A 17,797-nucleotide genomic window follows, 5' to 3' on the forward strand; every position below is an offset into this window, starting at 1 on the left:
TGTTTCCAGGAGGCATGTGTTGAAGATGGCTTCACGAAGGACATCCACAGTCTAGAACTGGCATCAGTTTTTGTAAACTTCCCTTGCCATTCATCCCCAAACATTGTCAAGGGGATTTAGATCACTGGAACACGCAGGATGCAACGTTATTGTCCTGGAAGAAGTCCTGCGTCAGGCGGGCGTTGTGAATTGCAATGTTGTTCTGTTGAAAAAAACCTAGTCATTACCACACAGACGAGGGCCCTCAGTCAAGGCTCAATTCTGATTGGCCCCTCATTGGCCCCCGTTTCATCAATCGTTGATGAGAAGAGCACCCGGAGAATTTTTCACAGCGATCACAGATGCAATTCCACCCCCAAACAATTGGCGGCACTCGAGTGTTTGAAAAAGGAATATCTGCTGCAAGATGTACACATTTGACGCCCCTGAACAACCCGAAGTTCCATATTCCCATTGAAGGAAAAAGTGTGGTAGAAAACATCTCCAGTGGGATCTCCTTGTCATGTCAGTATCTTTGGAAGCCATCAGGACCATCCAGGTTAAATGTTTTGTCCCATATTTTTTGGTCCCTTCCAAACGGGCAAGTTTTTGGTGTGGGAGGAGACGTGGCTTTCGAAGACGTTTTTTGCTCTTTAAGCCCTTCTCTTGCAGATGCCGTCCTATGCTTATTGGGCTGCAGCCAGCATCAGTAATGGCCTTGATTTGGGTCGTGGTTCAGCCTATGTCTTCACAGACCCATAACTCTCAGGATCTTTTAAGAAATTTAAAATGACTGTCTTACTGCGTCCAACCTCGGCAGCGATGAAACATTGCGAAAGCCCTTGCTTGTGCCGCGCAACAAACTGCCACTTTCCAAAACAGAAAGCCTTTTTGATTTTGCCATCAGGAGATCATGGCAGTATGACTGTCTGAAGGACAATGACATTAAAGCCATATTTTTGTACAGATTTTAACTTTTAAAGGCTATGGTCTTAAACTTTTGATCAGCTGATGACAAGCTTGTTTGAGTTTAAATGCAGTTTTCAATAAATTGCCTACTCTCAATTTTTTTGTCTCTTGCTCTTGTTTCTTCTTTTGGAATTTTGAAGAAGTTCTTACAACCTGGTTACGATCCACCAGTGAGAAGTGTGAATAGTAATATATATATATATATATATGTGTGTGTGTGTGTGTGTGTGTGTGTGTGTGTGTGTGTGTGTGTGTGTGTGTGTGTGTGTGTGTGTGTGTAGTTGTGTGTGTGTGAGACTCTCAGCAGTTGACCCGGACCGTTCTGGGCGGTCAGCTCTGTAATGTGAAGTGCATTAGAGTGATGAGGCAGTGCAGAGAGTCTGGATTACGGCCCATATGCCAGAGATTCCCACACACAGACTCTCTATTTAGTCACAGTGTTTTATGGGCCCTTAACTGCTTCTGGGTCTTGCAGGTCATGTGTGTGTGTGTGTGTGTGTGTGTGTGTGTGTGTGTGTGTGTGTGTGTGTGTGTGTGTGTGTGTGTGTGTGTGTGTGTGAGCGGCTAAGAATCTGTGACATGTGTAAATATATATACACAGTCATAGCTATCATGGCCTTCAAGCCAGTGTGCGTGTGTGTGTGTATGTGTGTATGTATTTCTGCACTGTATACTGTATATATGAGTATATATGTATGTGTGTGTGTTTGTGTGTGTGTGTGTGTGTGTGTTCTGGGGTCGTGCCTCGTTGCTAATTTAGTGCGCTGCGTGCTTTGTGAGCTTAAGCTCTTTGACCATGCTGGAGGAGCAGCCATTAAACAAATGAAAAGAGACAAGTGTGTTTCTAAAGAAAAGCTACAATAGTGACAGTTACATTGTGTAACCTCTTTTTATAAACCTCCGCTGAACCCGGATATTGATTTGACCCCAGACTCAGAGTGCTGACTTACGCTCGTTAATTAATAGTAATAAATAAATAATAAAAATGCATTTGTGTAGGTTTCATTACTGTGATCTTACTATGTTTGAGGATATTAAAAAGATTTACTTGGCTGATAGAAGTAAATAAACAAACGTGTACAGGAATAGCGCTTTGTATCACAAAGTAGCATCACAAAGACAGAGAATTAAAGTGGCCTTGTTGCTGAGCCTTGAGGTACACCGCTATAATTATTGTGTTACGAAGTTGCCAGTCAAACGAATAAATGATGTTTTTTTCCGAATTCATCTTAAGGATATCTTGGCTCATGGCAGATGTAAAGAGTGTAAACTTCAGACACACTCACTCTCTTTTTAGCTTCGACGGAAATAAATTGTCACGCACACCTGCCAAAAACTTGCTCAATGAATTCAACTCAAGCTATTCTCATTCTTTTGCTACAAAACATTAACTGGGTCATTATCACTGCCACATTCTCCATTCCCACAAACACACACATACACACACTTCCCGCCTCTGATGTAACCCCCTAATGAAACAAAAAAACACACAAGAGACCGCCAAAATTTGGCCCATTACGTAAGCGTGAGGTCTCCTAAGGTTGGCAGTAGCAGGCACCTCAACAATAGAAGTGGGTTAAAGCTACCATTATCCCCCTCTCTGTGTGTGCAGGGGCTGGAGGGACACACACGGACACACACATATCCACACTGCACAGCAATTAATGATCATTAGCTGGCCTGTCCGTCCTCATTTTCGTCAAAAAAAAGCCCCCCACCACACACACACACACACACACACACACACACACACACACACACACAAACACACACACACACACTCCACACCGACAGAAGCAATTCTCCTCCCAGCATGCATTGTTAAAAAAAACTGGGGCTGACCGTCGCCATGCCACACGCTGGACAGCAGAGCTCTGTCCCGAAATGAATGGCTTATGTCTCGGGGTAATTATCTTGTGTGTGCGTGCTTCGGTCTGTCACACTACAGCACTCACAAATACCCCAATCACCCCCACCTCATCCACCCTATGCCATGCACTGGGGCAGTTTTTATCGTTATCATGGTGGGCTGGTTTTGTGTCCCGGATCTTTGTTTAGGGGACAGGCGGCGATGAGCAACCACAATGGGCTCAGAACACTTTACCGTCAACAGCAACTGCTCTACACAATCACCCCCCAACGCCACCCCCACCCCACCCCTTCACTGAAAAACTACCCGCCAAAATCAGCCCTATTTTTTTATTCCCACTGTGCCATCTCAACTCAAAGTTCCGCTAACGTTGTCGACATGTTACAGTTCTATATTGCTAATGCCGATCATTTTGCTCTATCGTGAGTTTTCTGTCCTGTTCTGTTTTCTGTTGTCGTGTTGTCCTAACTCATCCTCGTAGGTGTATTATACACTCGTACATTTGTGAGTTTGGAATTTTTAAAAAAATCCTCACAAAACTTTCCCAATGTGTCTTCCTCACCTCTTCGATCTCACCTCATGACTGAAAAATGTAAACTGTAAACTTCAAGTAAGCCTCAAGTGTCTAAAAAGTATTGAAGGGTTACTTAGTTAATAAATAAATAAATAAATAAATAAATAAATAAATAAATAAATAACAGATAGATAGATAGATAGATAGATAGATAGATAGATAGATAGATAGATAGATAGATAGATAGATAGATAGATAGATAGATAGATAAATAAATACTTTCTACATGCTATGTTTCGGAGATATACGTCCTTGATATATATATGTCCTTGAAAACAAACTAATAAACAATTAGACAGAAAGATAAAAAACAAACAAACAAACAAATAAATAAATAAATAAATAAATAAGTATGGGAATGTGGCTTTGTAAACATTTTGAAGCTTGTGTTTTTTTGTTTGTTTGTTTGTTTGATTGTTTGTTTTTTAAAAATAATACAAAGCAAACCTAAATGTCTGAAAAGGACTGAAGAAATCCTTACTACTAACCGTCCGTGTTTTTGTTATGATTTTTGCGATCGCGTGATTTACGTCGTCTTATTGTTTATCACACTATACAATATTCTGTAGCCTTCTCCATGCTACACTTTTAGATGTTTTAGAAAAGCAATACAAATACTTCTGCTTATCTTCTTAATATTTAACATAACTGATGACATCATCAATATACCTTTGTCTTTGTCATGTCTCCATCCCCAGTGGTGTTAATATGAAGCTCATATGAAAGTAAACACTCGGGGCAAGTTTGGTTTAGATAGTTTGAAAGCTTGCCAAGTTATAAACCTCCAAAGTTTATAATGGGAGTCTATGGGAAAAAAGGCCAAATTGAGACCCGGTACCGGAAGTACCGGTACTTGGATCAGCAAAAGAAAGGTAAAAGCAACAAACTTCAGACCAGGTTCTACAACATATCCGAATTTGGTGCATGTGGCTCGAAAGCCCTAGGAGCAGTTACTCTTGATACATTTTTGTTTAAGCTTAAATAGGAAAACAGAATGTTGGCTTCTACATAGCTACATAATTAGGTCCAGTGAGCTGGTAACAGTGTTGTATAAAGTAGTAGAAAGCAATACCCGAGTAAAAGTACAAGTATCGTACTAGAAAAAGACTTTGGTAAAAGTGAAAGTCACCTTTTAGAATATTTCTCAAGTAAAAGTCTTAAAGTATCTGATATTTACTGTACTTAAGTATCAAAAGTCATTTTCTGATATTTAATGTATTTAAGTATTTGAAGTAAAAGGTATAAGAGCAGGGGCCGTTCTAGGGTTTCATCTTTAGGGGTTTTAGCCCTCAGTGAGATTTTAAAACAAGAAGAGTTTTATATTATATATTATATGACTACATAGTAAGCCAAAAGTTATGGTGTTATTAAATATGCAAAAGTGGACACCAAAATTTTATCCATGATGTAATGATACCAGTCTTAAATCAGATCAGTTCATGTATGTGTGCATTTTCTACAAACAGTGTGTCCAGTGAATGCAGTCTCTAATAAACAAATATTCAAAAGACAAAGACCAAATCAATAAATGTTATTTTTATTTAGTTTTGTATGGATTGTTTGCATTAATATATTGTTTGTGCTACAACTCTGGTAATAAGAATAGTGACATTTCACTGCTTTTGGTTGCCGTCTTTGCGGTTTTCCGCCGATTAACGTTATAGATAAACGCCTCCAGCTCTGACTGCGCGTACACGCTGCGCGTACCTGTGCTTCTCCGTAGAGCGTATGTGCGTAATACAATCTAGGAGCAGTGATTCGCCAAACCTCCCTTATTGCAGTCGCACACATTTCTCCTGATTTTATTTTGTAGTAACGAGTAACGAAGATGCTTAGTGGAAATATAACGGAGTAAAAGTATACATTTTATCTAGGAAATGTAGTGGAGTAAAAGTGAAAGTTGACATAAATTTAAATAGCGAAGTAAAGTACAGATACGTGACATTTCTACTTAAGTACAATAACGACACTTAAGTTATATTACAACACTGGCTGGTAAAAGGGTTAAATGCACTGAAGGTCTCATCACTAATGACATGTTTTATAACTTACGATTTTATACAATATCGTGGTATTATCACTCGTCACTTTATACGAGATCTCAGTGAACTCAGACTGCCTTACAGACTCCACGACAGATTTCACAACAAAGATCTAACGATAGAAAATTCCTCTGTTCTTCTGGCATCATCAACACGAAGTGAGATTGAGATCGGTAATAGTGTGTTGCTAATCTCAACACACAACCAAAGATTACGTTATCTTTTTACAATTTTTTTTTTCACAGTGATTTCATGCGGTCTCTCATTAGCAAGCTGGACTTCAAGTCTTTGGAGATGAAGCTGTACAAAGCGAAGGTAAACTTTTCACGTTTCTTAATTACATTCTGTAAGCATCTCTCTCCTTCCTCATTTATATCTTCAAATCTCTCTCTCTCTCTCTCTCTCTATCTATCTCTCTCTCACTCTCTCTCTCCCTCTCTCTCTTAGCTCGGGGTTGGACGACTGAGGGGCTAATTATAGTGAAATAAAGAGTGCTAAAGGCTTTGAAGGGCGATTCGGCGTGTAAAACTAGTTGTGCACGAACAAGAATTGAGAAAAGTTAAGAGGAAGGTTTTCGTCTTTCCCGTCCTCGCTTCCTTTCCTTCTCTTCTCTCCTTTATTCACAGATTACAAGCGGTAATCTCATTAAAGTAGCCGGCGGTATACGGCCAGTGCTATGCGCTCTGTAATCAAGTAAAGACACCCTGCTCACCTCAGATGAGGCATATAGGGTGGCCATTGAAGAGCAAGGGCTGGACACAGAGGACATAGAAAGGAGAGGAGACTTTGAAAGCCCGTGGTTAAAAAGGACCGCTGAGGGAAGTTGAGCCTCGCTGCCAGTTCTTAGGGTTAGCGGAGAAAGGGCCGGCTAATTACAGAGCAAGCATGAGGTGGAATTGTTATTGGGAGGAGTGGATAGGGGAGCGGGCATATTGCCAGGGGATTATAGGAAAACACACACACACACACACACACACACACACACACACACACACACACACAGTCTTAGTCATTACCTTGGATGCATTTAACTGTGCAAACAGGTGCACTTACAGAAGAGCCAGAACAAGCTGCTGTAACTTGAACCTCTTCAGACACACGTCTGAATGGGGTTCACACACACACACACACACACACACACACACACACACACACACACACACACACACACACACACACATAAACAGGTAAAGAACACATTAGCCTCTTCTCACAAGCTTTCCCCAATACGTTAAGTGATAAAAACATAAACAAATTCTTTTCTTTCTCCTTTCCTTCAATTTGTACAGTCAGATACATTTATTATTGATACTGAAGACTTTTTTTTTTTAATGTATACAGTACACGAACATTTCATTCAGAAAAAATACCTTCCTAAATACTACGGGATTACGAAGGTTTCAGTTAGGATTAGGGGCGGGGTTACTGTACAAATTGTTGGACCTTAACTCCACCCCTTTAGATACAAATTCATAACGGTCTTCTTTACAGAAACAATAATGTACTAGAGAGAGCTCGTTAGCTCTTTCTCAAAGAAGCCAAAAATAATGTTTCCTCCTGATTTGTAGTGTCCATGTTGATGACTGAACTTCTTTATTATGTCTCGCTCCACAGTGGTGTTAATATGAAGCTCATATGAAAGTAGACACTCAGGACTTTGTAGTGTTTCAGAAGATTTTCTGTATTTATCTAGAATACTAGAGCAATATATTCATAGAAAGTTCCAGAAACACAAAAATCGTCAGTTTTTTTCCCACACAACTGTTTGTATCTTAGGGGACACGGTGGCTTAGTGGTTAGCACGTTTGCCTCACACCTCCAGGGTTGGGGGTTCGATTCCCACCTCCGCCTTGTGTGTGTGGAGTTTGCATGTTCTCCTCGTGCCTCAGGGGTTTCCTACGGGTACTCCGGTTTCCTCCCCCGGTCCAAAGACATGCATGGTAGGTTGATTGGCATCTCTGGAAAATTGTCCGTAGTGTGTGAGTGTGTGTGTGAATGAGAGTGTGTGTGCCCTGTGGTGGGTTGGCACTCCGTCCAGGGTGTATCCTGCCTCGATGCCCGATGACGCCTGAGACAGGCTCCCCGTGACCCGAGGTAGTTTGGATAAGCGGTAGAAAATGAGTGAGAGAGAGTGAGTGAGAGTGTTTGTATCTTCAAAGTAATGCCATGCTTTCTGAAATGCCTTGAGTGATTGTTCATCTAAAAGCAGCTCAGAAAGTAAGCCTGTGATTCATCTGTGCCGCTGTTATAGGAAATGACTCAACACTTTCTGTCTGATCAGATCTGAGAAATGAAGGGTTATGTGCCACATACTGTGTGGTGCAAACAACAGAAGGAAATTTGACTCCAAAAGCAGTGAAATATCTTTTCCATTGACATTGCCTGTGCTGTCGTTTTGTAGCAGTTGTTCCTGTTCCTGCTGGAGGGTCAGTCCGAGAGCAACGACGCACCACAGGGTCGCATCAGTGCCGAACAGCTGCTGGTGGAGCTGAAGGCCGGGGGAATACGTGAGGAGCACGAGGAAGAGGTCAGGCGTGAACTCCGTAGCCTTCGCTCTCTCGACCTGCTTGACTTCCTCGCTCACTTGCCCCTCTTCATCCTCATCCACAACTCGGTCATTGCCAACCCACTGGATGACTCCAGCAACCTGTGATGGAAACACCTGTAGTGGAAATTTTAAATATCATGAGTGTTTATACTGTATGTGCTTTTATAGTAAATTCTTTTGGAGAGACAACAGGAGGCCCATGTACAGTACCTGCCATAAACATTCCTGCCACAAACATTCCATGTGCTAAAAGGATGCTGCAGTAAAATAAAATTCTATCTTTACTTCTTCGCTTTTACCAGCACCTCTGAGACTGAGTGTGTATTTTACATGTGGATCAAAACTGCCACCTTTTTATTCTATGGTAACCATATTGTCACAGCTCCCGGGGTTATTTGTTCATCTGCTACGGGTCATGAGACACATTTAACCTGAGCAGGTATACAATTTTCCTTGTGATAAAGCAGAATTGACATGATACACCAAAGAAGGAGAACTTTGAAGAACTTTGATCTGTAAAAGACAACTAGAAGGAGATAATAAAAGTCACACCGTTATCTCGTTTGTTTCTTGATGTTTATTGGCACAAATATGACAATAACTAATTCACTAGTGTCTGATGGACTGACTAAAAGGGCTGGTGTGGGTGCAGGTTGTTTTTTGTCAGTTCATTGCAAAGTCTGGACAATTTTTGTTTTTTTTTATTACAGATTAGTAGTTTAGGTGCCATGATTCCTTTACTTGATTTATAGACCTCTATTAAGATACCCAGACCTGCTCTTTATTTTGTCACTTCTATATTACAGCATGATAAAATGGTTTCTTCACATATCCCAACTTTGTAGATTGGGGTCAAAGCTCAGCATCAGTCATGATACAGCACCACTGGAGCAGTGAGGGTTATGGGCCTTGCTCATAGCCCAACAGTGCCAGCTTGGCAGGGCTGGGGCTTGAAACCCCATCAACAACCCAGAGTTATAACCACTTGAGCCACCACAGCCCCAATGTGGTCATATGTTCTCCTCATTTCCTAGAAGGTTTCCTTCATGCTGTCCAGTTTACTCCACTGTCCCAAAAACCACAGTGTGAACATGTGTCCTGCTGTCCAGGTTTGTTTTCACACTTCAGGTCATGTATTCCCAAGATTGCTTCCAAATCCTCTATGACCCTGACCAAGAAAAAGCACTAACTGTAAATGAACGAATGCACAAATGGATGCATAACCATAGCAACTAAATTTCCCAGAAGCTAGAACTCTGAACCACCTCATGGCCTCTTGAGGAATACACTAATATAAGTATTTCTAAAAAAAAAATAGAAATGTTAAATGTAAAATCTCCAATGAAATACATGTGCTTGTAAAAGCTGGTGTGACCTCAAGCATCATGTCAACACCAACCCAAGGAGCTCAAGAATCATAATTAAACAAGCTAAACTAGATTTCATACAACATCCACACACACAAACAGGCTGGTGGGAGAAATTTTCCATCCACGCTAATCTGAGTCACTGTACTTCAGGAAGTGTGCAGTGGAGAGCGAGTGCTGTCTGTGGTCCTGAACATGTTAGAGTCTCGAGTCTTTAATCTACATCTCCATCAGAACACTTTCTTTTCTGTAGTGATAAAATAAATAATTCATGAGCATTGCAGAACCACTAATCATGTGTTTTTAAAGTGAACAAGTGAGGACATTGAGATCTCTGCAAAGTAATTGCTGGGAAAGAGATTCAGACAGGAAGCTGTGATGAGTAGTTCACCATCAGAAAAGAGAAGCATTTGTATGTCAAAAGGAAAGGAGAGAAAAGAGAGAGAAAAAGAGGGACTAAACCCTCTAGTTTAGCTTAAAGAAAATGGCCACAGCCCTCTGCCAGGGACCTGGGAGCCATGAAAAGCTCTTGTGGTGCTTGGGAGGAGGTGAGTGCTGTCGAATGGTGAGCTCGTCTTTAGCATCTGCAGTGTCTGTTTGAGAACTTGGAGAGGCGGCGATGGCAGCACTTTGAAAGGGAGTGAAAAGGAGGCGAGAGCAGAGTGATAACGAGAGCCTCCTCATGTCCCCATGAATTTTAACTGGGGGAACATCAGAGGGCTGGGAAACCAATCAGAGAGGATTAGTGTGTGTGTGTGTGTGTGTGTGTGTGTGTGTGTGTGTGTGTGTGTGTGTGTGTGTGTGTGTGAGGGACAGCGAGGGACAGCCTCATTGATCTACGGAATAATAAAGAGGCAACGTTAGAAACACAACAAGAGACAACTGCGCAAGCGCACACCCTTGCACGTGCCAAGTCAACACGCTTGTAAGCGATCCTCTGATTTATAAAACAGCAAGCATGATTAGATGTGATAGAAGGATGTTCTCAGTCAGGTAGAAATCTTCATCTTATCTTCATCATGGGATGTAGATGATGGATGTCCAAGTAGCCGATTATTTTTTTTAAACAGAGATATTTACTGCAAAATAACACCGTAATTACATCCATTTGTCTATTTGCTGAACTGTTTTTCCCACACAGCCTCACAGAGGACAGTAGTGGAAGTGGTGGCTCGGGTCATGAAGCTGTTACTGCTGTGTTCCTGAGTAAAGCTTTTAACCTTTCAAAACCCACAAAGATGGAAAGAACTTTGCATTTTACGAAAAATGTGTTGTGTGAGTGGAAAATTTGTCAATTAAAAGCTCTATACCTTCAATATATAACCAAAATATTATTGTACACACCGATATAATAAGACTAGTATTTTATTCTGCTGCTTTATTTGTAACACGAAAATGTACTTTGGCAGTGTGTTGAATATCTTGTTAAGCGGGATTTAAAAAAAAAAACATAAGAGGAAGAACTGAGCGTTGTTTGTTTGCTTGTGTGTTTGTTTGCTTGTGTGTTTGTCTGCTTGTGTGTTCGTGTGTTTGTTTGTTTGTGTTTGTTTGTTTGTTTGTGCATTTGTTTGTTTGCTTGTGTGTTTGTTCGTGTGTTTGTTTGTTTGTGAGTTTGTTTGTTTGTTAGTTTGTTTCATGTTTTTGTTTGTTGATGTGTTTGTGTGTTTGTTTGTGTGTTTGTTTATTTGTGTTTATTCGTTTGTGTGTGTGTGTTTTTGTGTTTGTGTGTGTTTTTTCGTTTGTCCATGTGTTTGTTTATTTGTGTGTTTGTTTGTTCGTGTGTTTGTTTGTTTGTTTGTTTATGTGTTTGTCCATGTGTTTGTTTATTTGTGTTTGTGTGTTTGTTCGTGTTTTTGTTTGTTCATGTGTTTGTGTGTTTGTTTATTTGTGTGTTGTTCGTCTGTTTGTTTGTGTGTTTGTTTATTTGTGTTTGTTTGTTCGTTTGTTTGTTTGTGTGTTTGTTTGTGTGTTTGTTTATTTGTGTTTGTTTGTTCGTTTGTTTGTTTGTGTGTTTGTTTCCTCCTCGCAAACACTTGCCTGGAGAAGAAAGTTCCAGTGTTCGGTCGCGCGTGCTTTCATCAAGGCACGCGCCTTTCCTTCCGCCGTGACGTAGCGCACGGTTTCCACCCACGCGCTCGTTGAGGCAAGGCACGCGCCCCGGAGCAAGCGCGCGTGCGCGAGCTACCTGTCAAAGCCCTGTACTAGAGGAGCACGAGCGGGTTACCTTCAGTAGTGTCACTAAGGTCACAAAGTCAATAACGATTTCCTCGCGCCGATTGAGGAAGATTCTCCAAATGAGCTAAGAATGTGAACCCTTTGGTGAGCTTAGATTGGTTTAGATTAGATTGGTTTAGATTAGATTGGTTTAGATTAGGTTACATTAGGTTAAATTTACCTGTATGGTCATTGAGCAGATAATAAGTACAAAGCCAAGGGACTCATTAGTGAAATAAGTTTAAAGATCAGCGGCTCGTCATGTTGTTGACATGCGCACTGAGTAGCCAAAGATGCAACCTGAAAAAAGATCAGAAAAAAAAAATTATATTGTACAAAATATCCTGCTCTTATACGCAGAAATACAGTAATGGCACCAAACTGAGATGATACTTGTCAATGACGTGGTACAATAATTTCTACATATTTGTACACTTACTGTGTAGAACCTTTATTAATTCATACATTCATTTTATGGTGCTCCATAATACCACTCGTGAACATTTCAAGTTTGGGGGATGTGGTGGCCTAGTGGTTAAAGTGTTGGACTTCTGATCGGAATGGTTGTGAGTTCGAATCCCAAGATTCCACTGCTGCATCCTTGAGCAAGACCCTTAACCCTCAATTGTCTAGTTGTATAAAATTTAAATAAAAAAAAATTGGTGCAAACTGCAGAGCAGGTTTCTTTCATAATAAACACCATACAGCAATTTTCACTCAGCACGACACACTACTGCAGGGATAAATGTGTGTACAGGAAATTCCTATGTATGAAAAGCTGTTTGACTCTTACGCAGGAACTCCAGGATCTATAACATCTCCTGCCATGTATAGTGTTTTGTTTATCCACAGAAAACTCAGAAGGGATTACATGCTGTGTCTCGGAGACATAACTATAGTAAGTAGAACATGCACATCCAACCTCCAGCACAGTCTATATCCTGAATAATCGATCAATTTATTCAAAAAAATTTAAATTCCACACGATTTTAATCAAAGCTTGAGCTTATTGAATATTTCAACATTCTACCTCATCAATTCATTGATCTCTCTTATCACTCCCACCCCCATCTCCCAACACTATCCATCCCTTCAAAATACTTTCATATTTCGGTTTAATATTTCGGTTTAATAATATTAAAAACCACAGAAGCCAAACACGTCTTTTAGAAACTTTTTATTATGAGACTAAAGTGTAAAAAATATGAATGTAAGGCATTTCAACCCTTTTTTTCTCTTCGAATATTGTAAAGGCAGAGTTAAACAGGCAGTATGGAGAGAAAATAGACCGCCGTGGTTTGGACAATAGCTGCATAACCTTTGATCACTGTGAACTCCGAGTCATAGTACATGTAATTCCCGTTAAATAAGACACGTCGGTGCTGAAATAAATCTCTGGAGTGTCAAACTCCAGGACATAAGAAAAAAAATCAAACACAAAAAAAGCAACAAGAAGCCTAAAACCGTAAACAGATGCATTTAGACTACACGTCTGAAAAGGCAAGAGGTAATAAGCAACATACGGTGTTTAGGCTTAAGCCAAAAATATATACATATTACAATGAATGTGTACAAAAACAGCATCTATAAATCTCTTACATACATACAAAAATAGTTTAATATATTTAGAAAAAACGTGATTTTGATACAAATAGAACTTCATTATAATAAATTCCGCCGGGTTGGAAGCATAGAGTTACAGCAAAATCCCCCAGTTCAAATGAACTGTTCGAGTGTTGAATGAACACCTGCAGTGCTGAATCAACTCTTCCAGTGCTATTTGTGTCCAGCTGAAGGTGTTAAATCAACACGGGGGATTTTGTTGTGCAGGACAGGACAGGACAGCTCTGTGATTGGGTTTAGCATAGTTTAAAGAACTAATAGAATCGCTTATGCAGAAAAATAGTACATCTTAAATGGATCTGTTGGGTCAATACGCTTTGGGCTATAGCCAACCCATGCGCACTTACTTTTATTTGTTTTTCCCTTTCTGTCTTTCTTTCTTTCTTTTTTTGCATTTGTCTGCTCTACAAGTCCTTTGGCTCGGGACACTTGGGGCCGATGCGTGTCTCTTTGGCCTCTCATCTTGGGCCAGTCTCTCTTTATTTTTGTGAACTCGGGTCTATCCAACCTGACGGGAGCGCAAACGCAGTGCCTTGTGTTCTCAGAGGACGCACTTGGACCTCCAGAGTTAGTGCTGACAATCTTCAGGACCGTCCTATAAAATAAAGAAGACGACGAAACCGTTAGATAGCTCTGAGTACAGCAAGATGGAATATCTGAGCGGATGTGGAATTTAAAAAAAGAAAGAAAGAAAAAGAAAGAAAGAAAAAATATCTAACCTGATGTTCAGAACCAGCTGGTGAAATCTAGGAGTTCCTGCTCCTCGGGACTCAGGGGGTCGTAGGACCCTTCGTCAGAGGAATATGAGGAGACAGGTGACCCGGCCATGGAGTTCATGTCGTTGGAGTAGGAGTGCGCGACGCTTGGAGACAGGACGCCCGACTGGAAGGCTGCGCTGACGGCATCGTGCTCGTCGAGCAGCTGCTGCAGAGCACGGATGTACTCGACCGCGGAGCGCAGCGTCTCCACCTTGCTCATCTTCTTGTTGGCCGCGCCGTTGGGCACGTGCTCGCGCAGCGTCGCGAAGCCGTTGTTGACCAGCTTGACCCGGTTGCGCTCTCGCTCGTTGCGCCGCGCCACAGCGTGCGGCTGCTGCTGGGGCAGACTATAGCCGAAACCCGCGAAGCTCAGGCGCCGCTTGCAGCGCAGCAGCTCCGGCGAGGATGAGCGCTGTCTCTTAGTCTGCTTGGATGCAGACTTGCCGGTGCTCTCGCTCGGGCTCAGACTCTGCGAGGCTGCGGTAGCGAAGAAGCACGCGGGCGCCACAAACTGAGCTTGCTCCATATTTAGGTCCATCTTGGATGTGATGTCCATAACCGGAGAGATGCTTCACACGAACAATATGTAAAGAGACCTTCTTTTCTTTTCTTTTCTTTTCTTTTCTTTTCTTTTCTTTTCTTTTCTTTTCTTTTAAAGATGTCCGGTGGCCGCGCGTCGCGCTCGTGGCGTTCGCGTGTGTCTGGCTCTCACGATTCCTGTGTATGAACTTCGAGCTTTGCAAAGCTCTCCGATCTTCTTCTGAAGTACCAGAGTGAAGCAGCGCGCCTTTTCAATACACCGGCAGGCCCACGCGCTCCACTCTCCCCGAACCCCCCCTTTCACTGGCCACGCCCCTCTCGCGCTCGGGCGCCGGTGCGGTTGCAGCGCGTACGCCGGGCGCGTGCCGCTCCTGCCGCTGAATAAACAACTCGCCGTGAAGTACGACTCGAGTTTTTCAGCCATAGCAAAACTTTTCCACAAAAGAATCGCGGTAATAGTAACCTGTGTTTTAGATCCTTCTTGATTCCTGAACCGAAACACGTTTTAAAAGTTATCTTAAAACCTTTGTCTCCGTGCGCCAAGCTTACAATAACAAGTTGCAATTGTTCTTATACTAACCTGGAGACTTTAAAGCCTGTTCATTTCTGTTATAATATATATATATATATATATATATATATATATATATATATATATATATATATATATATATATATATATATATATATATATATATAAACACTGCATTGATTTTCAGTCACTTATTAAAGTGTTGCTTTGTGCACAAAATACAAAGTAGAGTGAAATAATTCAACACAAATTAAACACCATGTGATGAAGATATCCAGGACCTATAGACATTTAGAATATTTTAGCATTAAATGAGTGATGAGTTTTATTTTAACCTAGAAAAATCTCTTCAGCACCAAACAGGTCCCTAAATATTATGTACACATTTTATACACACCCAGACCACTTGCACTAATGAAAATAAACCATGTAGGTTTGTTTGACGAAAGTACACACGAACTTTACATAGTTATAGTTTACACAAAGGCTGCAGTTTGTCCTGTTGTAGTCAGAAAGTGGAACTTCGAGGAGAGAATAGACGGAGCATTCGGACATGTGGGAGGGAGGAGAGGAGGAGAGGAGGACTGCATCGAGTGCGCTTTTGTGTATGATTTGGTTACACGCTATTTTGTTACAGGACACTTAGTCCGTATTCTTTCTTTCAATAAATGAACTTTTTTTTGTTAAATTATTATTCAAAAAACTGAACGAGACCAAGCGACATTCAGCAGCAGCAAGAGCTGAATTATTGCGCGCCTGTGTGTGTGTGTGTGTGTGTGTGTGTGTGTGTGTGTGTGTGTGTGTGTGTGTGTGTGTGTGTGTGTGTGTGTGTGTGTGTGTGTGTGTGTGTGTAGGGATGGGGTGAGGGGGCAATAAATTGTGTAATTTTTCTTACTTGGCTGTGGCATTCAAGATCGGGCCAACATTCAAGCACCCAGCCCCCTACAACTTCTCTCTCTCTCTCTCTCTCTCTCTCTCTCTCTCTCTCTCTCTCTCTCTCTCTCTCTCTCCACCCTTTTTTCTTCCTTTTTAGCACAGCAAGAGAGTTGAGAAAAGAAGCGTGGGTTCTATTCAATTTCTCACCCGCAGCCCCCCTCCTCTCTCTCCTGAGCCCCAGTTCACTGAAACCTATCTCCCATGCTCTGTCAGGACGCTCACAGGCTCCAATTAGCGGTTTGTGAAAGCTTTTCTTTCGTGCGCACGGCCGCCGGTGCCTCCCTCTTGTTTGGACGCTTCCAGTCATAGCCGGCTGTAATAATTAATATGGCATCCGGGTGCACAGTGACAAACACCTCTGTATGTTTCCCGTCTCCACTCCAAGCATCGTGTTTTGTAACTTTGGTTTGGGATTTGAATAGGTTAATGATGAAGAGTTAAAGTTTTTACGCTTGAATTACATAGAACTGACGTCCACGGTGTTAATGCTATTTCAGTTTTATGTTTTTTTTTCCCGCGTTGAAGACTTGAAACAGTTGATGTTCGCATTTAAGCATGAAATTTCACTATATATATATATATATATATATATATATATATATATATATATATATATATATATATATATATATAATTGAACTTAAAGAAACTCGCAGTTGAACAGTTGATTGCAGATTTGTATTCATTCTCCATTTTTTGTCTGGAAGGCTTTCTAATAGATGTTGGACTGTGGATCAGACACTGATGGTGGCATGGACAATGAGGCTCCAGTTCATCCCAAAGGTGATCAGGTGAAAGGGGTTGAATCGGTTGAGTCAGAATTCTTTTTTAGCCCCTCGAGATCTTCCACTCCAACCATAACCACACCAACCACACTATGAAGCATCGTCCTGGAGCGCGCTTTGTGCACAGGCGCATTGTCATGCTGGCAACAGTGTAAAGCTACAGCGTACAGACACTTTCTATACAACTGTATGCTTCTATCTTTGATCGAACAGTTTCTCTTCAGACAAGCCAAACATGCATATCCGCTGCAAGACGCAATCTCTCTCTGAATCTCAGGTTTGTGAAGCTAAGGTTAAACAGAAACGTAGAGCAACAAAACCCCTTAATGATCGCTTCTTAAACGCGCACTCATCCACAGCCCCCGAGCATTGTGGTGAACCTGAGCGTTTAACGACGTTACCCAGACTTAACCTGATGCATTCGGGAGATAACGCATGCACAGAGGAGTCGAACCTTTGTATCACACGTGAAAAGCATGATGTTGTTGTAGCGTAGTTATTAATAAACTTAATAAACAAGTAGACCAAATAACCGAGATGCTGAGTAATTTCCCGAACACTAGTGCGCGTCCCTGTTCAATGCGCATGCGCGGGTCGTGTCCGTTCTTGGATGCAGAAAGTTCCCGGTCCAGTTTGCCAAAAATATGTCATTCGATGCAGAACTCATAACACGGCTTGGTCGATTCCTGGATGTTTTAGGGGAATTTTGGACCTCAACCGTCACTTCTTAACAGTATGATTTGATCTCTGAAGATATTTTAGATTATATTCAGTGGTGGAAAATTTTCATTACACGTACTTTCCTCTAATCTGACATAAATGTATGAGTCCAACAAGAGAGATCAGAACCTTCAGCAATCCATGACCTTTAAGGCTGCACAGAACCTCGATATTTCTATGAAAGAGGTGTGTGTAATAAAGCTGTCTAACACTGCCATCTAGTGGTTAATTGGAGAATTTGCGTCGTCAGGACGTGTTTGATTTAACGTGTAAGATGTGTTTTCTGACTTCTGAAATCTGAGTTATTTTATAAAAACAAAAGAAGAAAGAAGAAAAAAGA

The 17,797-nt window shown here is 41.4% G+C and overlaps 2 protein-coding genes across 3 annotated transcripts in view; one reads left to right on the top strand and one right to left on the bottom strand.

The window, feature by feature from the left end:
- Positions 1-8,539, top strand: part of LOC113651595 — a 66,095-nt gene extending 57,556 nt beyond the window's left edge. The window contains exons 15-16 of one of the 2 annotated variants that reach the window (XM_047804380.1): positions 5,680-5,749; positions 7,839-8,539. In XM_047804380.1, the coding sequence (XP_047660336.1) occupies positions 5,680-5,749; positions 7,839-8,087 (319 nt within the window). In that variant the 3' untranslated portion in view covers positions 8,088-8,539. Of the gene's footprint in view, positions 1-5,679; positions 5,750-7,835 lie in introns of both variants that reach the window. The other variant, XM_027160405.2, reaches the window with a different exon arrangement.
- Positions 8,540-12,719: 4,180 nt separating this feature from the next.
- Positions 12,720-14,748, bottom strand: ascl1a (achaete-scute family bHLH transcription factor 1a). The gene is made up of 2 exons (XM_027160343.2): positions 13,906-14,748; positions 12,720-13,781 (listed from the first exon to the last, which is right to left on the bottom strand). Exon 1 carries the CDS (start codon positions 14,498-14,500, stop codon positions 13,913-13,915), a length of 588 nt encoding a protein of 195 aa, XP_027016144.1. The 5' UTR covers positions 14,501-14,748; the 3' UTR covers positions 12,720-13,781; positions 13,906-13,912.
- Between the last annotated feature and the right edge of the window lie 3,049 nt (positions 14,749-17,797).

This window comes from Tachysurus fulvidraco, chromosome 19 (assembly GCF_022655615.1).
Source record: "Tachysurus fulvidraco isolate hzauxx_2018 chromosome 19, HZAU_PFXX_2.0, whole genome shotgun sequence".
Lineage (NCBI taxonomy): Eukaryota > Metazoa > Chordata > Actinopteri > Siluriformes > Bagridae > Tachysurus > Tachysurus fulvidraco.

Bases quoted from the DNA above. Each gene is read 5' to 3' on its own strand.
- ascl1a (XM_027160343.2), bottom strand. From the start codon at position 14,500: ATGGACATCACATCCAAGATGGACCTAAATATGGAGCAAGCTCAGTTT.